The sequence below is a fragment of the Vulpes lagopus genome, chromosome 4, assembly GCF_018345385.1.
Source record: "Vulpes lagopus strain Blue_001 chromosome 4, ASM1834538v1, whole genome shotgun sequence".
Classification (NCBI taxonomy): domain Eukaryota; kingdom Metazoa; phylum Chordata; class Mammalia; order Carnivora; family Canidae; genus Vulpes; species Vulpes lagopus.
The window spans coordinates 132073509-132092280 of NC_054827.1; the positions used below are offsets into that span (position 1 = coordinate 132073509).

Sequence of the window (18772 nt, forward strand, 5' to 3'; positions counted from 1 at the left end):
AGAGAGCAAGAGAGCACAAGCAGGGGGAGGGGCAGAGGGAGAGGAAGAAGGAGACTCCCCACTGAACAGGGAGCCCAATGTGGGGCTCCATCCCAGGACCCTGGGATCATGACCTGAGTGGAAGGCAGAGGCTTAACCAACTGAGCCACCCAGGCACCGAAGAATATTGCTTTTAAGATAATAATAAATACTTAGGAATATGTTTACGACGTATTGATGTTAGGATCTCCTTGCCACATAAAGATACATATCTTGTGTCTTAAGTGAAAAGTAAAATACATTGATATTGTGATTTCAGTGCCACACAAGTGTGTGTCTTAAATTAAAAGCCACAATCCAGTGCAGCGGCACTGTCCCGCTCTCCAGCCTGGCCTCAGACCCATGTCCCCACCCTCTCGAGCCACAGGAGGGGAATGGAAAAGAGCCCAGGCTACTGTTCTGCGCAGCTGGCCTGTTTCATCCTTCAAAGAGATCCCTTGGTGAGAAGGAATGGGAACTTTTTGTTTCCTCTGAATAAATAGAGGGCATCAAGGACTCCCCAGCAGCAGTTAAATATTTAGAGTACATGCAGAATCACATCTCTGTCCATTCCCACGTGACCGCCCTTGTGCATTCTTTTCAGTATATCAGTGGTTCAAGCCTCGATTTCTGTAAATCCCAAAATGATTGCTTTTCTCAATGTTGTGTGGTGGCAAGTCAGCAAGCACTTTTTAGATAACAGTTTGGGAAGAGTTCCCACAGCCAGGAGCTGACTTGGGAGGGTCATAGAGTGGGAGAAATAAAGATACATCTGCTTGGGAAGAATTCTTATATATTCATTTAAAGGTTTAAAATCACTGAAGTCTTTTGTGGCACCTGGGTGGCTCAGTCACTTGATTGACAACAAGTCAATCAAACAAGTGTCTGCCTTCGGCTCAGGTCATGATCTCCGGGTCCTGGGATAGAGCCCTGCATTGGGCTCCCTGCTCAGTGGGGAGTCTGCTTCTCCCTCTGCCGCTCCCTCCACCCCCTTGCTCCTGCTCTCTCTCTCTCACACTCATCCTCTCTCTCTCAAATAAAATAAATAAAATCTTAGAAATAATAAAAAATAAATAAGATGAAATAGTCACTGGAGCCTTAAATGTTGGGAACCTGCGTGGCTCCCGTTGTGTATGAGGGAGAATTGAAAGCTCTGCTCCTTAACTGTGTTCACATCTTTCCTCTAATTGTGTTAGATAACTTAGCTTTGATTCCCTATAATTGTGTGCATGCTGAGGCATTTCTCAAATACAGAGAATGCTGTTGGTGTTCCTGCCCCCTGACCTTGCGTGTTTCCAGAACATTTACTAGGGACAGAGCCTATTATTTGCTAGTGGCAGAGGTAACCCAGGCTGGGAACCATCCTCCAGGAACTGACCAGCCAGCAGTGCAAGCAGACAGCCTTGGAGATGGATATTGTAGGCAAGAGTTCAATTACGGATCCATCCTCAGTGTCTGGCACGTTGTGAGCACCACACGCGTGTTATCCATTATTATGGGTAGTATCTATTTATTACGCCTGTCCTCTTTGTAGAAGGCCCTGTCAGATGTTAACAAAGGATATACTTTTCCAGCCTGGTTGTCTTGTTCTGAAAGGTTGGAAGGGGGAAAATTAAGTAAATGGCCAGGGCCCCAAAGGGCCAGGCTTCTTGTTTTGTGCCTGAATGCTCACCGTGTTGCCCACAGTTGGGGAGAAACAGCAGACACAGCTAAAGTGCTCATTGGGGTCACCGTAGAAATGCTCTCTGGGTATTCCTGACTGCTGGGGTCATGCTGAATAATTAATCAAGCTGATTCCTTGCTTCAGCTGGATAGAGAAGTGGGTCAAGCTCCACTCTAGAGTCCCCAGGCACCTCTTGAGTGGAGCCCACCGGGATGCTGGACTTAGAAAGCATCTCAGTGTTTCAAAGAAAAGCAATAGCAAATATAGCTAATTATATTAAAACAGTGTCCATAGTGACAATGATTTATTTCCTGTGTATAATGACCACAAACACTGATGAACTAAAAATTGCCCTGTTATGGAGGCAATGTCCAAGGAAGATATTTTGAATCTTGAAAATCCTGTGCTTTAAAAAAAAAAAAAAAGATTTATTTGTTTTAGAGAGAGAGTGTGTGCGTGCGCACACACAAGCAGGGGAAGGGACAGAGGGAGAGAGAGAGAGAGAGAGAGGCAGAGGCGGAGAATCTCAAGCAGACTCTGCACTGAGCACAGAGCCCAGTGCAGAGCTCAATCTCACGACCCGGAGATCACAACCTGAGCTGAAATCAAGAGTCAGATGTTTAACCAACTGAGCTGCCTCAAAACTTTGGGAAGGGCACTTGGACTCCCTCTGGCCTCCTCGCTACTTTATTTCTCCGTGCAATCTGGACATTCAGAAGACTGGCACCTGGGCAGTAATCAGGCTCGTGCTGTCTCCATGTTGTGCAATAACTGGGAAATGAAAGGGTGGAGGGCTGCTCTTAACTCTTAGAGAAGCAGCCTGGAACATAGGATGTCAACTATAATGAAGGTGCCCTAAATGGCTATGGTATGCAGGCCGCCAGCATGGAAAAAAGGAGAAAAAGGATACCCGCACTGTTCATATGTGCAATATATGATTATTAAAAAGGTTGTTTTTCATAATCACATGTAGCAAGGACACACGTTTTTCTTCCCCCTGGCCGAAAGAGCACGGGCACGAAAGGGCTCCACAGATTGGCTCTGCATTGCTCGGGCAGCGTCTGGGATCGCCACGCTCTCAGGCTCCAGGGCACATGCCAGTCTCACAGCCTGAGGAGATCCAAAGTCCTTCCCAAAGTCCCGCTCACTCCCTGGGGCTTGAGTTGACTTGCTGGGCTCCACTCTGAGGCCTTTGCCTGTTGTTCTTTTTCTGCCAAGCATCTCCCCAAGGAGGGAGGGTACCCCCTTCTCTTTTAATTCCCCCTGGATGTCAGCCATCTCTTTGTAGCAGGCTTTTGCTGGAGCACCAAGGATAATCAAAGGGCTCACACAGCATCAAACAGTTACTGGTTTCAAAACCTGAGTATTGGGCTTCCCTCCCCTTTGCAAGCCACTCGCTCAGAGATTCCTATAGGTTGTCCAGCTCTTTCTCCCTGCCCTCATTAACCTTCATTTCTTCTATTCTCCCCTAAATACCCAACCATTTCATATGTAGAGTCATTGAACTGTTCTCCTCCTCCGCTTCTCAGAAAAGAACTCTGATGCCACCCAGTGAGCCCTTTCCACCCCTAATATGTGCATCTTCATGGATGCCATGATGACTGAGTGCTCTGGTATCCAACCCCCTTGGAATTATTTTAAAGTACTTCATATTCTCAGAGCCTTGAGAAAGTTAGTGAAAGCTTTGCACCCTTTTACATAATATGGAAACATACAAATAACTTGGGGTGTATTTTCAGGAGGTTTAGAAGCCCATGGATCTGCCCCCCTCCCCCGCCCGGGGCCGTGGACTCTTGGTCAAACCCCCTGAGGTACTCTTGAGGAGATGGAGCCTGCTCTTCTGAGGAGGACAGAGCCTCATCTACTGTTCCGTAGGCCCTGTTGTCTCTCCCGACCCCCAGCCACTGAGGTGTGTCCATAGTCCTGCTTATATAGAAAACAGGATTGACTGGCTGGCTATCGATGGCATCCCCCAGTCCCAACACATTTGACAAGGACCAAAGACCTTGAGGAAATAGTGGCTACGTTTTCTCAACCAGCCCTTTTGAGCCAGACCTTGTAAAGGCACTTAACAGAGGCCATCCCATTTAATCATGCCAGTATCCCCAGGAGGTCCATAACATTGTCCTCACTGTAACAGACATGGAAACTGAGGCTCACCAAGATTTAGTAACTTGGCTCAGATCACCCACATTGAGATTTGTTACTTGGAACCCTGGGTTCTAACTGGTATGCTCATGCCCCTCCCTTGTATACCATGTACCTTACTCATCTAGTTCATGTCAGTGAAGCTGCGTGACCTTTGGTGTCATAGCCAAATGATTTCGTCCTTCCAGTTATTTTTATTTTTCATTTTTTAAAAAGATTTATTCATGTATTTTAGATCGAGAAAGAGGGAGAGACAAAGGGAGAAGGGGGTAGTGAATCTCCAGCAGACTCCTTACTGAGCACGGAGCCTGATGTGGGTCTTGGTCCCATGACTGAGATCATGACCTGAACCAATATCAAGAGTTGGATGTTTACATGGTTGAGCCACCAAGGCACCCCCTTCTAGTTTTTTTTTTTTAAGATTTTATTTATTTATTCATGAAAGACACAGAGAGAGAGGCAGAGACACAGGCAGAGGAAGAAGCAGGCTCCACGCAGGGAGCCTGACATGGGACTCGATCCCAGGTCTTCAGGATCACACCCCAGGCTGAAGGCAGTGCCAAACCATTGGGCCACCAGGGCTGCCCCCCTTCTAGTTTTGTACTCTATTACACAGAGCAGAACCTTTGGTCTCTTTGGCTCATTGATGTGTTTCTAGAACCTGGCTTACAGTAGGTGTCAGCAAATGTTTGTTAACTGAATGAATCCATCCATTCTACAAAGCTCAGCTCTATAACACATCCCTCAGGTAGCTGTCCAGGGGCACCTGGGTGGTTCTCTCCATTAATCATCTGACTTCAGCTCAGGTCATGATCTCAAGGTCCTGGGGTCAAACCCTTCAGCAGGCTCTGTGCTCAGCTGAAAGTCTGCTTCTCTCTCTGCCCCTCCCCCGACTCATGCTCCTGCATGCACGCACTCTCTCTCTCAATAAATAAAATGTTTAAAAAAAAAAAACTGTCTAAAATGCCCTCTAAGTTAAAAAAAAAAAAAAAAAGACACCTGCCCTTCCATGAGCAACAAACGTGTGTGTCTCCATGTCCCCGTATTTCACATTGCCATGGTGTAGATTCCCACCTTGTTTCCTCCTTTACAGGCTCGTAGAGAGTGGAGTTGTGTCTGACTCATTTCTCTCTGTCTCCAGGAACTATTGGGCATTCAATAAATGCGTATTGACTTGAATACACAGTTGTTATTGTAATGCAGGGTAATTAGGCTTAAATGTAAGTCACTCCCATAAATGAGTGTTTAACTAGGATTACATGTATAATACTAGACAAAATTGTAGCTTTTCTCCATGAACATCTTTAGTTTTTTAAATATCTATAATTTAATGTTGCTATTGACTCTAGTATCATTTCCCTCTTTGTCATTGCTCCTCACTAGTCAGAGAGCACTGACCTCCACCTGGTATTGAGGGTGCTGCTTTGTGGATGCGAGCTCATCCAAGCACCCTGTTCCTTGGTGCCAAGCACAGAGTCCGGCCCCTCCTCTCCAACAGCTGCGGTCTTGTCTTTCCGCTCCCCTGTCCCCTTCCCACCGAATAGTCCTGGAATAGGCCGCACAGTCCTCTGCCAGCATATTCTCATCTGTTTTGTCTTCATTAAAGCTCAGGGTGAGGGAAACACAGACCACCTCCGAGAGAACACAGAACAAAATGAGAGGGCCTCTTGGATCCCGAAAGAGAAGAAAGGGAACATTTGCTACAGGCATGCAACATGCCAGCCACTTCCTCTTTCTTATTTCCTTTGATTTTCCTGGAAGCTCTGTGAGCCCGTATGACCACGACTTTTCACCTGAGAAAACTTAGATTCATGGAGGCTGAGCACCCATTGATGGGAATGTAGGACTTTCAACCCAGGACCATCTGGCGGTAGAGACCAAGGCTTTGTGCTGTGTTCTGTCCCCCTCTGTGTGTGTTTGGAAATGGTTGTCCCCAGGTGTATGTCTCTATTAATACAGTACTCAAGAGAAAAGGAAGTTGAAACACGACATGTTTCTAACCAAGATATGACAACTTGATTCCAGCACGGAGAAGGAGAACAGATGGGAGGGAAGAAGCCTCAGGCCAAGAGCTACGTGCCTTCTAATTCCGCCACAGTGCTCATTCCCCTAATGCCAGTGATGCATAACAGGAGCAGCAACAAACTCTGCCCATTTAATTCTCACAACATGTGACAGGCTGTTGGGAGACTGGGATTTTTAGTGTCAGATGAAGAAACTGAGGCACAGAAGGGCACCTGGGTGGCTTAGTGGTTGTGCATCTGCCTTTGGCTCAGGTTGTGATCCCGGGGTCCTGGGATTAAGTCCTGCATCAGGCTCCCTGTGGGGAGCCTGCTTCTCCCTCTGCCTGTGTCTCTGCCTCTCTCTGTCTCTCATGAATAAATTAATGAAATCTTTAAAAAAGAAACAAACAAACAAACTGAGGCACAGGAATTTTAACTAACTTGTTCACGATCACGGATAGTCAGTGGTAGTCTTGGGATTTCCACCCACATTTTACTTTCAGGACCACTCTTAGGGATAGCACCACTTTGGGTAGGAAAGGGGCCTTCTGTCTGTGGCAGTGGTTCCCCAAAGTGTGGCCCCCAGACTTCAACTTCACCCAGAGTCTGTTAGAAATGCAAGTTCTCTTGCCGATTCCCTACTCAGACCTGCTGAATCAGAAACTATGCAGTCAGCGGCCAGTTTTGTGTGTTTGAGCAAAGCCCCTCATGATCCACAGTACACCTCCACATGCAAGGGTTGGCTGTAGTCTGTTAAACTAGAGAAATCTTTAAAACCCACACATATAAAAGAGTTAAAACCTATTGATAATAGACAAACGTTTACGGAGTTCTCCCTATATTCCAGGGAGGAAACTAAACACTTTATCTTCATTGTCTCATTTAGTCCCAACAACAGTGCTATAAGCTATAGGTACTATTATTATTCCCATCTTACAGATGAAGAAACTGACACTTTGGGACCAGAAGTGACTTCCCCAAAGTTGTGACTTAAGTCCACATTCATCTGATGACACGGTCTGTTCCCTGAACCACTCATTTTTGCCCTTTTGATAAAGAACTATTGAAAAATGAACATCTGGGCTCCTGCCTAACTGGCTTGATTGGTGAAGCATGTGACTCTTGATCTTGGGGTTGTGAGTTCAAGTTTGACACTGAATGTAGAGATTACTTTAAAATCTTGAGTGGCACCTGGGTGGTTCAGTCAGTTAAGTGTCTGCCTTCGGCTCAGGCCGTGATTCTGAGGTCCTGAGATGTTGGACTCTCTGCTCAGCGTGGAGTCCGCTTCTCCCTTTCCCTCTGCCAGCCATTCCCCCCTGCTTGTGCTATCTCTCTCTGTCAAATAAATAAATAAAATCTTGAAGAAAAAAAAAACAAACACCAATGTTAGTTTTTTCTTTAAATTTTGAAAAAATATATATATAAGTAAGGTTGATTAAATATTTGGTTTTTTGGATTGAATATTTTGGGCTCTTCGGATACTCTGAAACAAATGTTTATTCCCAGAGCTGATTGCACCAAACATCATTTTATCTGAGCTAAGGAAAAGTGGTGGTGATGGTTGTTAACCTTCTTTGCCACACAGGGGCAGCACCCAACAGTGCAGGTTGCTCTTTGCAGCTTTGTTCTTTGGGAGGATGAATTTGCTCCCCGGTGGAGCTGTTATTTCCCTTACACCTGTTTCTCTTACTCTGGCCATGGGGACCAGTGGTGAAGGTGTATAGACCAGAAACTAAATTACAACAGCAGCAAAACTGCACAAAGGAAAACTACTTAAATTCACTGTAATAATAGAGTTAGGGCTCTTGTTTTCTTTTTATCAGCATGACAAACGATATATTTCATGTACCGTTTGCATTTCTTAGCCAAGAAAAATACTGTGAATTTTAGTGAGCTTGTTTAAATTGAAATCCATTTATTCTTGAACTCAAGGGACAAAAGGCAGCCAATATTCTTTTTTACCTTCCGTATTGTTAATAAATTCTTTTGAGTATTTACAGGCTGTAGGGTTTTGTAGCAGGCAATTAAAGAGAGTGGGAAAAATGTGTTCCTGGCTTCTTGTTTGAAGGGCATATGACCATCCCACATTGTTTTACGGCTCACCTCTGCTGGGATCACTGGATGCTCTCCTGATAGCAGCCTCTGTTGATCCGGAACCCTGTTTCCATTTGGGCATATCACAGGATCCCATCCAAACCTCCATTTCCACTCCAGAGGCTGCATTCACTGGAATTTGAGCAAAATGAGTCTAATAATTTATTATCAAAACTGGGACCCTTTTGAGAGTAAAAGGAGCCCCTCAGTAATTTTGTTAGAACAACAAAACATGAATCAGAACTGTCCTGGGGACAATTGAAATGTGTGGCCACACTAACTACAAATCATATCCTTTCATTTTTCTCCCTTTGATGACTTCAGCCAAGATTTATTGTAGCACTCCGTTCATTTGCTCTTTCCATTCAACAAATGTTCATGGAGTGTTCTTTCCACTTTTATAAATGAAAAAAGATTGGGATTTTATAAATCACTTGGCCAGATCACAGTATTAGTAAATCAGAGCTAAGATTTTAACCCAGGCTGTCTCTGCTCTGGGCAGTATATACACTCAAAATTCTAGTGCTATTGCTAACTGTTCTTGAGCCTTTCTGTGGATGTAGTCCCATCTGACACTGTCCCTCCAGGAAAATTTCAGGCATACAGAGTGGTTAAGAGTAGGAGCCCGGGGGTGCCTCGGTGGCTCAGCAGTTGAGCGTCTGCCCTTGGCTCAGGTCCTGATCCCTTGGGTCCTGGGATCAAGTCCCGCATCGGGCTCCCCACAGGGAGCCTGCTTCTTCCTCTGCCTGTGTCTCTGCCTCTCTCTCTCTGTGTCTCTAATGAATAAACAAATAAAATCTTAAAAAAAAAAAAAAAAAGGAAAAAAGAAAAAAATGGGAGCCCAGCTGTCAGGCTGCCTGGGTTTGACTTCTGGCTGGGTTCAACCTATGTACTAGCCTTGTGCTTCATCCTGTTTCCTCACCTATAAAATAGGTACAGTTAACTTAGTATTGACTTAAAAGGGTTGAAATAAGGAGTAAATGAATTAATACCTTTGGCATTTGAACAATGATTGTGATTGGGTGCAGTCACCAATGACCAGTGTGTTGTGTCAAATGATACAACTCTGTTGTGCGTGTTTTCTGCTATTTAAGTAGGTTGGGATGATATGAATGTTCTCCAACCTGGGAGAGTTTCCATTTTGTTTTCGACACAGGAGGATAGCACTAGAGGTGTGTGACACTGTGATTTATAAGGAAAATATGTATTTGGTTGTTGAGATATATTTCTCATATGTTTGGTCTTCTTTGAGTCCTGGCTCACAGCTCCTAAAACCCTTGGACTTTCTAAGGGCTGAGAGTGATTAAGGGTCTTTTGTTAGGTTAATGATGTGACTTTTGAAGAGCACCTAAAGCTGGAGGGCTGGTCTCTCTACTTAAAGAAACTTGAACTTCCATTCCCACCCCTGGGCCCCTGGGGTACAGGAAGAAGGCTGGAGATTGAGTTCCATCACCAATGACCAATGATTTAATCAACCGTGCCCTTGTAATGAAGCCTTCATACAAACCCTAAAAGACAGTGAACCCATGCACACTGGGGAGAATAGGGTGCCCGGAATGAGTGTGGAAGCTAGTAAGTAAAATGTTTCTGAGTTCTGTGAGCAGCTCTAGCAAATTAATAGAATCCAAAGAGCAAGTTGTTGGAAAACTCCAGTTTATAACCTGGGCTTGTGACTGGCATCTGAAGTGGTGGGGCTGGGGAGACAGTCTTCTAGAACTGGCCCCTTAACCTGTGGAATCTGATGCTGTCTACAGGTAGTGTCAGAATTGGGTTGAACTGTAGGACACCCAGCTGGCGTCTGAGAACTGCGTGTTGGCGTGTAGGGAAACCTCCACGCACTTCCATTGGTGGAGGTGGAAAAGCTGAGATTTTCATTAGCAGGTGGGATGGAAGGAGGACAGATGGCAGGCTGGGGTGTGGTGCTGTTGTTTTACTACTGGGGGGCCGTGTGGGGAACCCACAAGGAGGGAGGTTAGTGAGCAACACGGGGCTTCCTGCAGGAAGGGGTACATATGGCCAGAGCCCCTGCAAGCTATGAAATGGGGGGAAGGCACACTGTGGGGCAACCCTGTGTCGGATCTGACGTACCCACAGGGAGAAACTCAGTTCTGTCTCTGAGCTAAGGAAGCAGAGCTACAGGAGGGGCTTGCACCAAGGCCACCCCTCAGCCCTTGTGCCCGTGGGCATCCTCTTCACCTTTGACTAGGTTCCCTGCGGTGGATCAGAGGCACAGATGAAATGTAAGGGCATCTCCCAGAAACTTCCCTCGGGACACGGAGTGCTGAGCAGCTTTTGCAGAGGTCACAGGGACCTGGGCTTTTGGTTTATTTGTAGAAGGCATCCTGTCCATCATCAGCTCAGGGCTGCTGTTCTGGTCCCAATGGTTAGTCAGATACCTCGCCACTGCTTCTCTAGGATGTGAGGGTGCTCTTTGCTTAAATGGATTGTCCTTGGGACTTTGGTGGGTTGGTTTTTTTCCCCCTGAGAAAATGTGGTTAGCAATTCAGGTAGGAGGTGTCCGGTCAGGGTGTGGGGGTGAAACAGGGAAAGTTGACCTGAAATGAATATGGTCACTTAGGGAGTTTGTAGCATTTCATTTTCTTAGGGGCGAGTCCTGTTCCCCAGCCTTGGTTCTTGAGTTTGGCCAAGAAGGAATTCAGAGCCAGACTTAGGCAGGCAAGCATGTAATAGTGATCGGAGCCAAAGTGCACCCCAGGTGGGATAGCAGGCAGGTGCAGATGTGGCAACTACGTGGAGGGGTCAGGGCTTTCTTATTTCTAATACTTGCATGGGTTACGAGGTCATAGGGAGGGCCATCTCTGACCGAGGTGGCCTCCTGTCCCCGAAGGGCCTCTTCCCTTCAGTAGGGAAGGGGAATTTGGGGCCCTCTATGGTCCTTGTTGGAACAGCCGTAGCAGCCATTCCCTGCAAGGGTCGGGGTGAGGAGGAAGGCCAAAACCTCAGTGTAAATGGAGTCAGAGGCTATGTTAGGGCAGCAGTTATAGGAAAGAACATCTGTGTGTTCCCAGGGCTTTGCCCCACTGTTTGCATTCTGGAGATGGTTGGCAATTTCCGCCTTTTTTCAACAATCAAGCAGTCCTGCTCAATGCTCATTATCTAGCTAACTGCCTCTGCTGTCCATCTGATTATAAAGTTCACTCTGAAAACTTTGCAAGATACTCTTTGAGAGTATCTGGCTGGCTCCCGCAGAAACTCGGCCCCTTGTCTGCCCTGCCTGTGCTGGGAAGGAAGGTAGGTGGCTTCAGCTGTTGTACTGCTTGGGAGGGATCCCCCTTCCGTCCCCCTTCCAGCCACCTGGCCTCCCTGACAATTGGGAGCAAGCAGATCTGTAGCTGAATTAGCCCTCACATGTCTCATGAGTTTCCTTTTTATAGATCTTTGAATTTTCTTGTTGCAACATGGATATAATACTTTTTTATATTTTGAGACAATTGAATAACTGAACTTTAGAAAGGAAGACAAGAACTGTGATCTCAAAGTATCTCAAAGGGATAAAAGAATAAGAGCATTTTGTGCTTTAAGGTATCTCGCGAGCTCGTGTGTTGTGCAGGTTTTCAGGATTTGGTGCTAAGTATAGTTGCTGTAGGACCTAAGACCGGTTATCATGAAAGCACATTTTTCCCCATTTTCTCTCATTTCTGGGTACTGGAGAATACGTTTTGCTTCATCGTTATTAGAAACAAGTGCCTAATGCATATTTAATTCTTTCTCTCTTCCATTGTCTTTTTCTGGGTGTTTAACAAAGTAGCAGACAGATCTCGTGGGTGTTGCATTTCTTACTGTTTAAGAAAAATGCCTTATCATAGATAAAGGAGCTTAAAAATCCTTATACTCATTAGCCCTATAATTGTACCGGTAGTAAGCTACTCCTAGAAAAAATCTGCGCACACATACAGAAAAGTAGGCAAGAAGATATTTATTACTACATTTTTTTAATAGCAAAAAGCAGTCACAATTGAACTTTCCGGCAGTAGAGGATTCATTTGCTGAATTCGGTGACTGGACATTATGTAGTAATTGAAGATGCATTAGGCATTCTTTGCAGGGGATTTTGGTAAATTGGTGGAGATTGGCTGTGATCCATGCATGCTTTCATGGCCTGTGCTTTGTCTTCCAGTGTTTCGCTGTGCGCTCTCTGGGATGGGTAGAAATGGCAGAGGAAGACCTCGCTCCTGGTAAAAGCAGCGTTGCTGTCAACAACTGCATCAGGCAGCTTTCTTACTGCAAAAACGACATCCGAGATACAGTCGGCATCTGGGGAGAGGTGAGTAACATGTGGAAATAATTGATGGCAGGCTTGCTTTTGCTCTGCTGTGCTTCATGAAACCCTGGGGCTCTGCGAGGTGCGATACTGAGGGCATTTATCAGGAGCATCTTCCCACAAAGACAGGTAGTCTGGGCATGACGTACCCTTTGATTTATCTGTTAGCTTTGCCAGATCCCAGTGAGGACTGGGCCCTGGGAGAGAACATTTGTCTGTGTCTACATGACAGGGTCTGACCACGTATCCCCAAGTCCCAGGGGATGTATGGATGGGTGCTAGGGCCCAGAAACCCCTAACCCGCATGCAAAACAGGACACACCATTATATAAGAAGGAAAGGAGATGCTCTCTGAAAGTATGTTCTCAAAGGGGAATGTGACCCCGACACATACACACAGAAGTGGTGGTGTCCCTGTACTCTGAAAATTGACACATTATCCTGTTATAACACATTCTGCTTTATTTATAATCTGAAAATCAATATCCTACCTGAGTTTTTAGAATTGATACCTAGATGTTATTTCTCACTTTGAACAAAGTAATTCTGTTTTGGATTGTCAGTTGACATCATTTCAGAAAGGAAAGTAATAAGTAAAAATACCAAATTAGTATAAAAATCATATCAAGCAGGAAAAGCCATATGCCTGCCATGTTCTGAGACCTGTAGAACGGGTATATCGGGAGTGTCTTGACATAGTGCTTGCTGTATGAATCCACTACTCTCGAACCATGCCCAGCTCATACAGAACATTGGCAACTCTTTGATGGGGTCTCTTTTGCTTGGAGCTCCTGGAAACATTGTCAGAATGTCAGGGCTTCCCATGGAGGAGTCTATATACCTTAGAATGGGACCGAGCTGCATTGCCATCTGGACTTTTAGATATCCAGCATGGGGAGAAAGAAGGAAGAATTTTCTCCCGTCCAAGAAAAGGACATTTGTTTGGTATTTGCCTTTACCATGCTTTCACTGCATTACTTCCCACTTCCCACCCAAATACATGTCTTTCCCACTGGATTATCTACCTGCCATCCCTCTTCTTCAGCCAAAATGCCATTCCACTAAAAGAACAAATCTCAGCTAGGATTTAGAAGAAAGTTTGGCATAATTTATAGTAATGTGTGAATGACTGATGAATACCACCGACTACTTGCCACCAGGTACTTAGAAGAGCTTAGTTAGATTCTAAAGGAATCTCCAATTCGCAGGATACCTACAGGAGAGAGAGCTTTGGATGGGGATAGAGATGAGGGGGCAGCCTGCCTGAAAATATGCTGTGTCTTCCCACATAGTTTGCCTCACTAAGCCATTCCTATTTTTTTTTTCTCAATTCTGTGTGCTTCTGAACAATAAATTCTTCAGGAAGTGTTTCTATTACAGAGTGTATAAAGTGTAGCTCAATCCTTAGGGTTATGAGCTTTTGGCCATGCCTTACATCATACGGCACAACTCCTTAAATGTTTGTTGAGTGGCAAATGGAAAATAAAGTCATGACTGTCGGATGAATGTCTCGTCCTTGGATGACAGCTGCATAAGCATCACTATTTTGGTAACAAAAACCAATTAGCAAGATTTTAAGGTGGTCAGTCAGGAGCTGCTGTGTGTGGGTGAGGAAACCGAAAGGATGTGCCTGGGAAGATGTGTGTGTGCTGAATGACTCAGCAGAAGCCACGGGGTATTTTCATTCAGTGACACTCCAGGTTCAACCAGCCATTCTCATTGTAGACTACCAGCTGAGAGTTGTCGTTGGTTCTGTCCAACGATGCAAAAATGGTCAGTAGAGTTAACCAATGAAGACAGTCTCTGGGGAGGACCAGCAGGGGTTTCAAAGCTGAGTTAGCCCAAAGGAAATGCAATATCCTCCTCAGTGAGGGGGATCAGGCCTCTCCATGGATGGCATCCCATAAAGCATTAAAACAAAGGCCTTCAGAGTCTGTTAGCATCTGCAAGGTGGTTGCCGTGAGGCAGCTGCAGAGAGGTAGGGTGGCAGTGACCACGTGGGAGTTATACTGGGGGTCACTTACAAGCGGGTCTGGCTGGAGATCTCTTAGGCTGCAACCAGTGCTTCATTCCTGGGGGAAGGGCAGAGAGAGCATACAAGGCACCAGATATCTGTCAGTTATCCCAAAGCACATCACTGCTTGGCACCCGCAGGACCTGGGACCCCTCTCTCTCATTCCCAGCTCTCCGGGGCTCAGCAATCTTGCCTCTCCTGAAGACCACCAAGTGGCTGGCCTAAGCTAAGGTCACCCTGTGTGTTGGTATTACGATAGTGCCTGTATGGCTAAAGGTGTCCCATCTTCTGGGTCAGACCTGGAGCAAGTTGCCTAACTGTGAAGCCTCAGTTTCCCTATCTGCTAATTGGAGATAATAACAAACCAAGCTCTCAGGGCACATTGGAAAGATCACAGGGAAACTGAGGCTGCTCATTGCTTGTGTTGCTCCTGTCTCCCCACATATGTTGGCTCTTTGGCAGCAAGAACATAGACTATTCAACTTTATTCCCCTTGCAGTTCTTCAGGCATAATTTGAGAAATTATTAAACATTGGCCATGCACTAAGGAACGTGTCTCCTTTCCTCTGGCCTTAGTTCATGATCTGAGATGTGATCAAGTCCTATGAATGTTAGCTGTTGTGGTACCAAGAGATGTCACAAATGCACCTGCTATTTGTAAGCCAGATCACCTAGATGTGAAGTGCTAGAAACACTGAGAAGGGATGGGATGGTCATGGTCATTGGAAGGCCATCTGGAGCATGCCTGGTAGGGTCTAAGTAGAGAGGAAGGGACGGAGAGAGACAAGTTATGAGAATGACGGACATGATGTTAGTGAAAGACCAGGTTCTCCAGGGACACTCCTGTGATAGTCTTTGTTCTCAGAGTGAGTCAGGATTCAGAATTGTAAATAATTAAAAATAGGAGTTGACTAGAAGGCAGGTGAGGGACACATTTTGGAGGATGTGGAGAGGGTGAGAAAAATTGGGTGTGTGCGAGGAGTATGAAAAATTTATGCGCATTTTAGTCAAGAGAGGATGTTGCTCTCTTAGGAAAACAAATTACCGTCCCAAAGGGTGGCTTCTTTTGTTGGTTGAAGCAGTGTCCCTAGATAGCCACACACATCATGAAGTGCAGCTTCCTGAGAAAGATAGCATGTTTTCTCATTGAATCGCAGGGTAAGGACATGTACCTGATCCTGGAGAATGACACGCTCAGCCTGGTGGACCCCATGGACCGCAGCGTGCTCCACTCGCAGCCCATTGCCAGCATCCGTGTGTGGGGCGTGGGCCGTGACAATGGCCGGTGAGTACCCTGGGGTGGCGCCACCACTGGTCACTTTAGGACCTGCCCCTGTGTTACCTTCAGAGGTAAAACTATGGCCTCAGAGTTGTTACCCTTTACTGAACATCCTTAGGAATGTAAGAAGTGTGAAAAATGTAAAAAATTAAAGCCACATCTCTCTCCTTACCTCCTAAACCCTCCATACTACTTCCCTTTCTGATTTCTGTATGTCAGACCTTCTGTGAGCTCTGGATCCTGTTTTTGAGTTCTGTATATTTCTCCCCCTGCTCATTTTCCTCATCCCAGTTGCCAGCTCACCCAGGCTCTCTGGACCCCTGCCCCTTTATTTTTCCCTCTTCTCTGCAGTCTGGGTTGATCTCAGCCATTTCAGAAGCCCTCCTAGTGGTGTTTCCTTCTTAGCGGCCTTGCTCAAAGAGAGAGGTTGTACCACAAGCTTTAGATCATTGAATCATGGTGATTGGGAGCTTCTGGGGTTTGTGGTTGGCTTAACTTTGTTAACATTTGAAATGCGTGGTCACATCAGAATTCCATTCAATGTATGCTTTTCTGAAATTCTAGTGAAAATGTGTTATTTACAGCAAGTATTTCTTAGATGTGTTGTGAGTTGTTAGTTCTCCAGGATGACTGGAAATAAGGAAGTTCAAATACATATCTATTCTAAACGATAAAGTGGCACTTATTTCAGACATCATACTTGGATACTATTGCTTAGTAATTGGGCTACATTAAATGTTTCACTCTTACATTATAGTTCATCTCTGGCAACTCTCAAAATACCTGAGGATCTTCTAGCATTTAGGGATCGGGTATAGGATGATTAGTTATTGCTTTGTTGAAAATGGACAAAAGCAGGTGAAAATCCCAGATGACAAAAAGCTGACTCTGCTGAGCTTATGGTTCCATTCCTGGGCATTCTGGTTTATTGCGCCATGTGGTCCTCTCTCAGGGACTCTGTCTTGGCTTATCTCCCCAGCCTTTGTCCACCAACGCTGGGCATTTGTGGGTTTGGTAGTCTTTTGAATCAGTTCCAAGTCCTGAGCCAGAAAAAAAAAATGGCTATGCACTCCTCAGTCTCAGAAGTAGCATTTTTGCTATCACCAGGCGTGAAAAATTATCTGAAAAAGAGAAAACCAAAGTGTCTTCTGACTGCTGACTGGATAAACCTTCCTGGGAGCACAGTTGTGTCTTTGAGCTTTTGTACCAGAGTGCTAAATGGTGACAGCTGGGCCAGGTGCACTGAAGGGGGGAGCGGGAAGGGGCAGGGGAGGGTGATAATTTATGCGTACACACCTGCCATTCACTTGCTTGGCAGAGCTGTGACACTGCAGTTGATGAGTTGACATGAATTGAGTAATTTTACAGGGAAAATACCTGATGATGTTTGTTCATCATTAAAAACGTTTAACCTTAATGGAAGGGTGTAAGATGCTCAATCCTTCCCTGGTCTATGCCCCCCGAGGTTGTTCTTAAGGTAGGAGCCATGGCGAGGATCGTTAGATACATGTACAAATAGATGAGGTTGTGTTTTCTTAAAGTTAGGCTATGAGCAGATTTCATTGATGACATTTTTAGCCTGCCCAGTTTTTTAAAAGGAAGCCAAATGCCACATGTTCACAGAAGAAGAAGAAAAAAAACCCCTGAAACTCCAGGGAACAGAGTTATTCAAGCTCTGAGCCTCAGTTTCTCTCCTCTGTCAAATGGGGATCATAAGAGAGGCCTTTACAGAGCTTGTGTATATATGTACCTTTGTGTGTGCATCAGAACTGGCACAGTGATGGCGACGTGGCAAATGCCTAATGAATTCGGTCTTGATTCGTGAAGGGAACATATGCTAGCAGATACAGCGAATTACACGACTTCCTTTCAATGACAGGGTGAATATGGGAGGGGTCAGATGTCAGGGAGGTTTCAAGGACAGTTTATCATTTGACACGGGGTGAGGGGCTGTTCCAGACACCTTGAGTTCAGTTATCCTACAAGGCAAGAAGAGCCCCCTGACCCGCTGCCACCCAGGGATAGCAATATAAATTCAGTTACATTGCCTTGCCTATGTTTTTGAAAAGTGGGGTGGGTTAACCAGTTTTTGAAACCACTTCTTATTCTTGCTCAATGTTAACAGATAAGTGTAATTTAGAAATTCCCTCAGGGTTCCACTCTGGCTGTCAGGACCTCAAGCTCCTGCGGTGGGTTGGGGGGCCCTTGAGTTGGATTGCTTTTGGAAGTAGTAAATAATAATAATAATAATAAATTATGTTTCCCAGCGAAAGGTTCTATTTCTCCCCACTGGTCCCCAGAGTTTTCATTCCTTAGAAGAAAGGGCCTTTGTATTCCTGCTTTTTTTTTTTTTTTTAACTTTTTTTTTCTTTTAACAGCAATTTACAAGAGCAAATTCAATTTGTAATGCTGCAAAGGAAAGGGGTTTTCACTTTGCATGAATAAAACATAAAAGTGTTTCATTTTGCTTGCAAAAATGAGCCCATTTTGCATTCCTTTGTAACTTTTGTTACTGAGAAAATGGAATGTCTTAGGGGATTTCTTCTCTCTCTCTCCCTCCCTCTCTCTCTCTCCCTTTCTCTCTCTTGGAGTTCTAAAAAGATATGTCTAATGAAACGTGAGGAAAAAGACAGTGTGACGAATGCAGCCCCTTAATACCCTGCCCAGCCCTGTAGGTGCCCAGCAAAGACTTGTTGATTTGATTATACCTCAGTAGGCACAGTCCTTGGAACTAGGGCCGTGTGTTCTCCTCTGGTGAATATCAAGATAACCATTTTCATGGAATGCTAGTAACAGGCCCACACATTTATTGACAACTGACCACGTACCCGACCCTCTGCTCCGTGCTTTGCAAGCAGGAGCTCCCGAGACTCCATTTTCTTTCTTCCCTGCTAACCCAGGAACAATCTGCTTGTCAGTAAGTGGTGTCAGGGGCACGCAGGAGATCAAACCAGAGCAGTGTATTAGTTTGCTGGGGCTCTGAGAGGATTTCTTGATGTGGTTCAAGTAAAGGAGGATAGTGTGTATACCAGAGGCTCGAAATAATTTCAGAATTTATCGTTATTTGGGGTTTAGCACCATCTTTAAGCTTTCAAGTGGGTTTGATTTGTTATGAAGAAATTGCTTATGGAGAGAGTTTCCTCTGGGTGAGGAAGAGATCTGGCAATCATGTGCCACACTGATCCCCAAGGTTGGTTTAGAGAAACCTCTTCTTATGGACGGCATGAGGGGCTGCACCCACATGAGATGTTGGTTCTCCATGGGATGTTGG

The 18772-nt window shown here is 45.3% G+C and overlaps 1 protein-coding gene across 7 annotated transcripts in view; it reads left to right on the top strand.

The window, feature by feature from the left end:
• APBB2 (amyloid beta precursor protein binding family B member 2) overlaps positions 1-18772 on the top strand; it is a 369758-nt gene that overhangs the window by 283195 nt on the left and 67791 nt on the right. For all 7 annotated transcript variants that reach the window (XM_041752053.1, XM_041752059.1, XM_041752056.1 and 4 more), the window contains 2 exons: positions 12065-12211; positions 15380-15507. In XM_041752053.1, coding sequence (XP_041607987.1) covers positions 12065-12211; positions 15380-15507 — 275 coding nt within the window. The remainder of the gene's footprint in view (positions 1-12064; positions 12212-15379; positions 15508-18772) is intronic.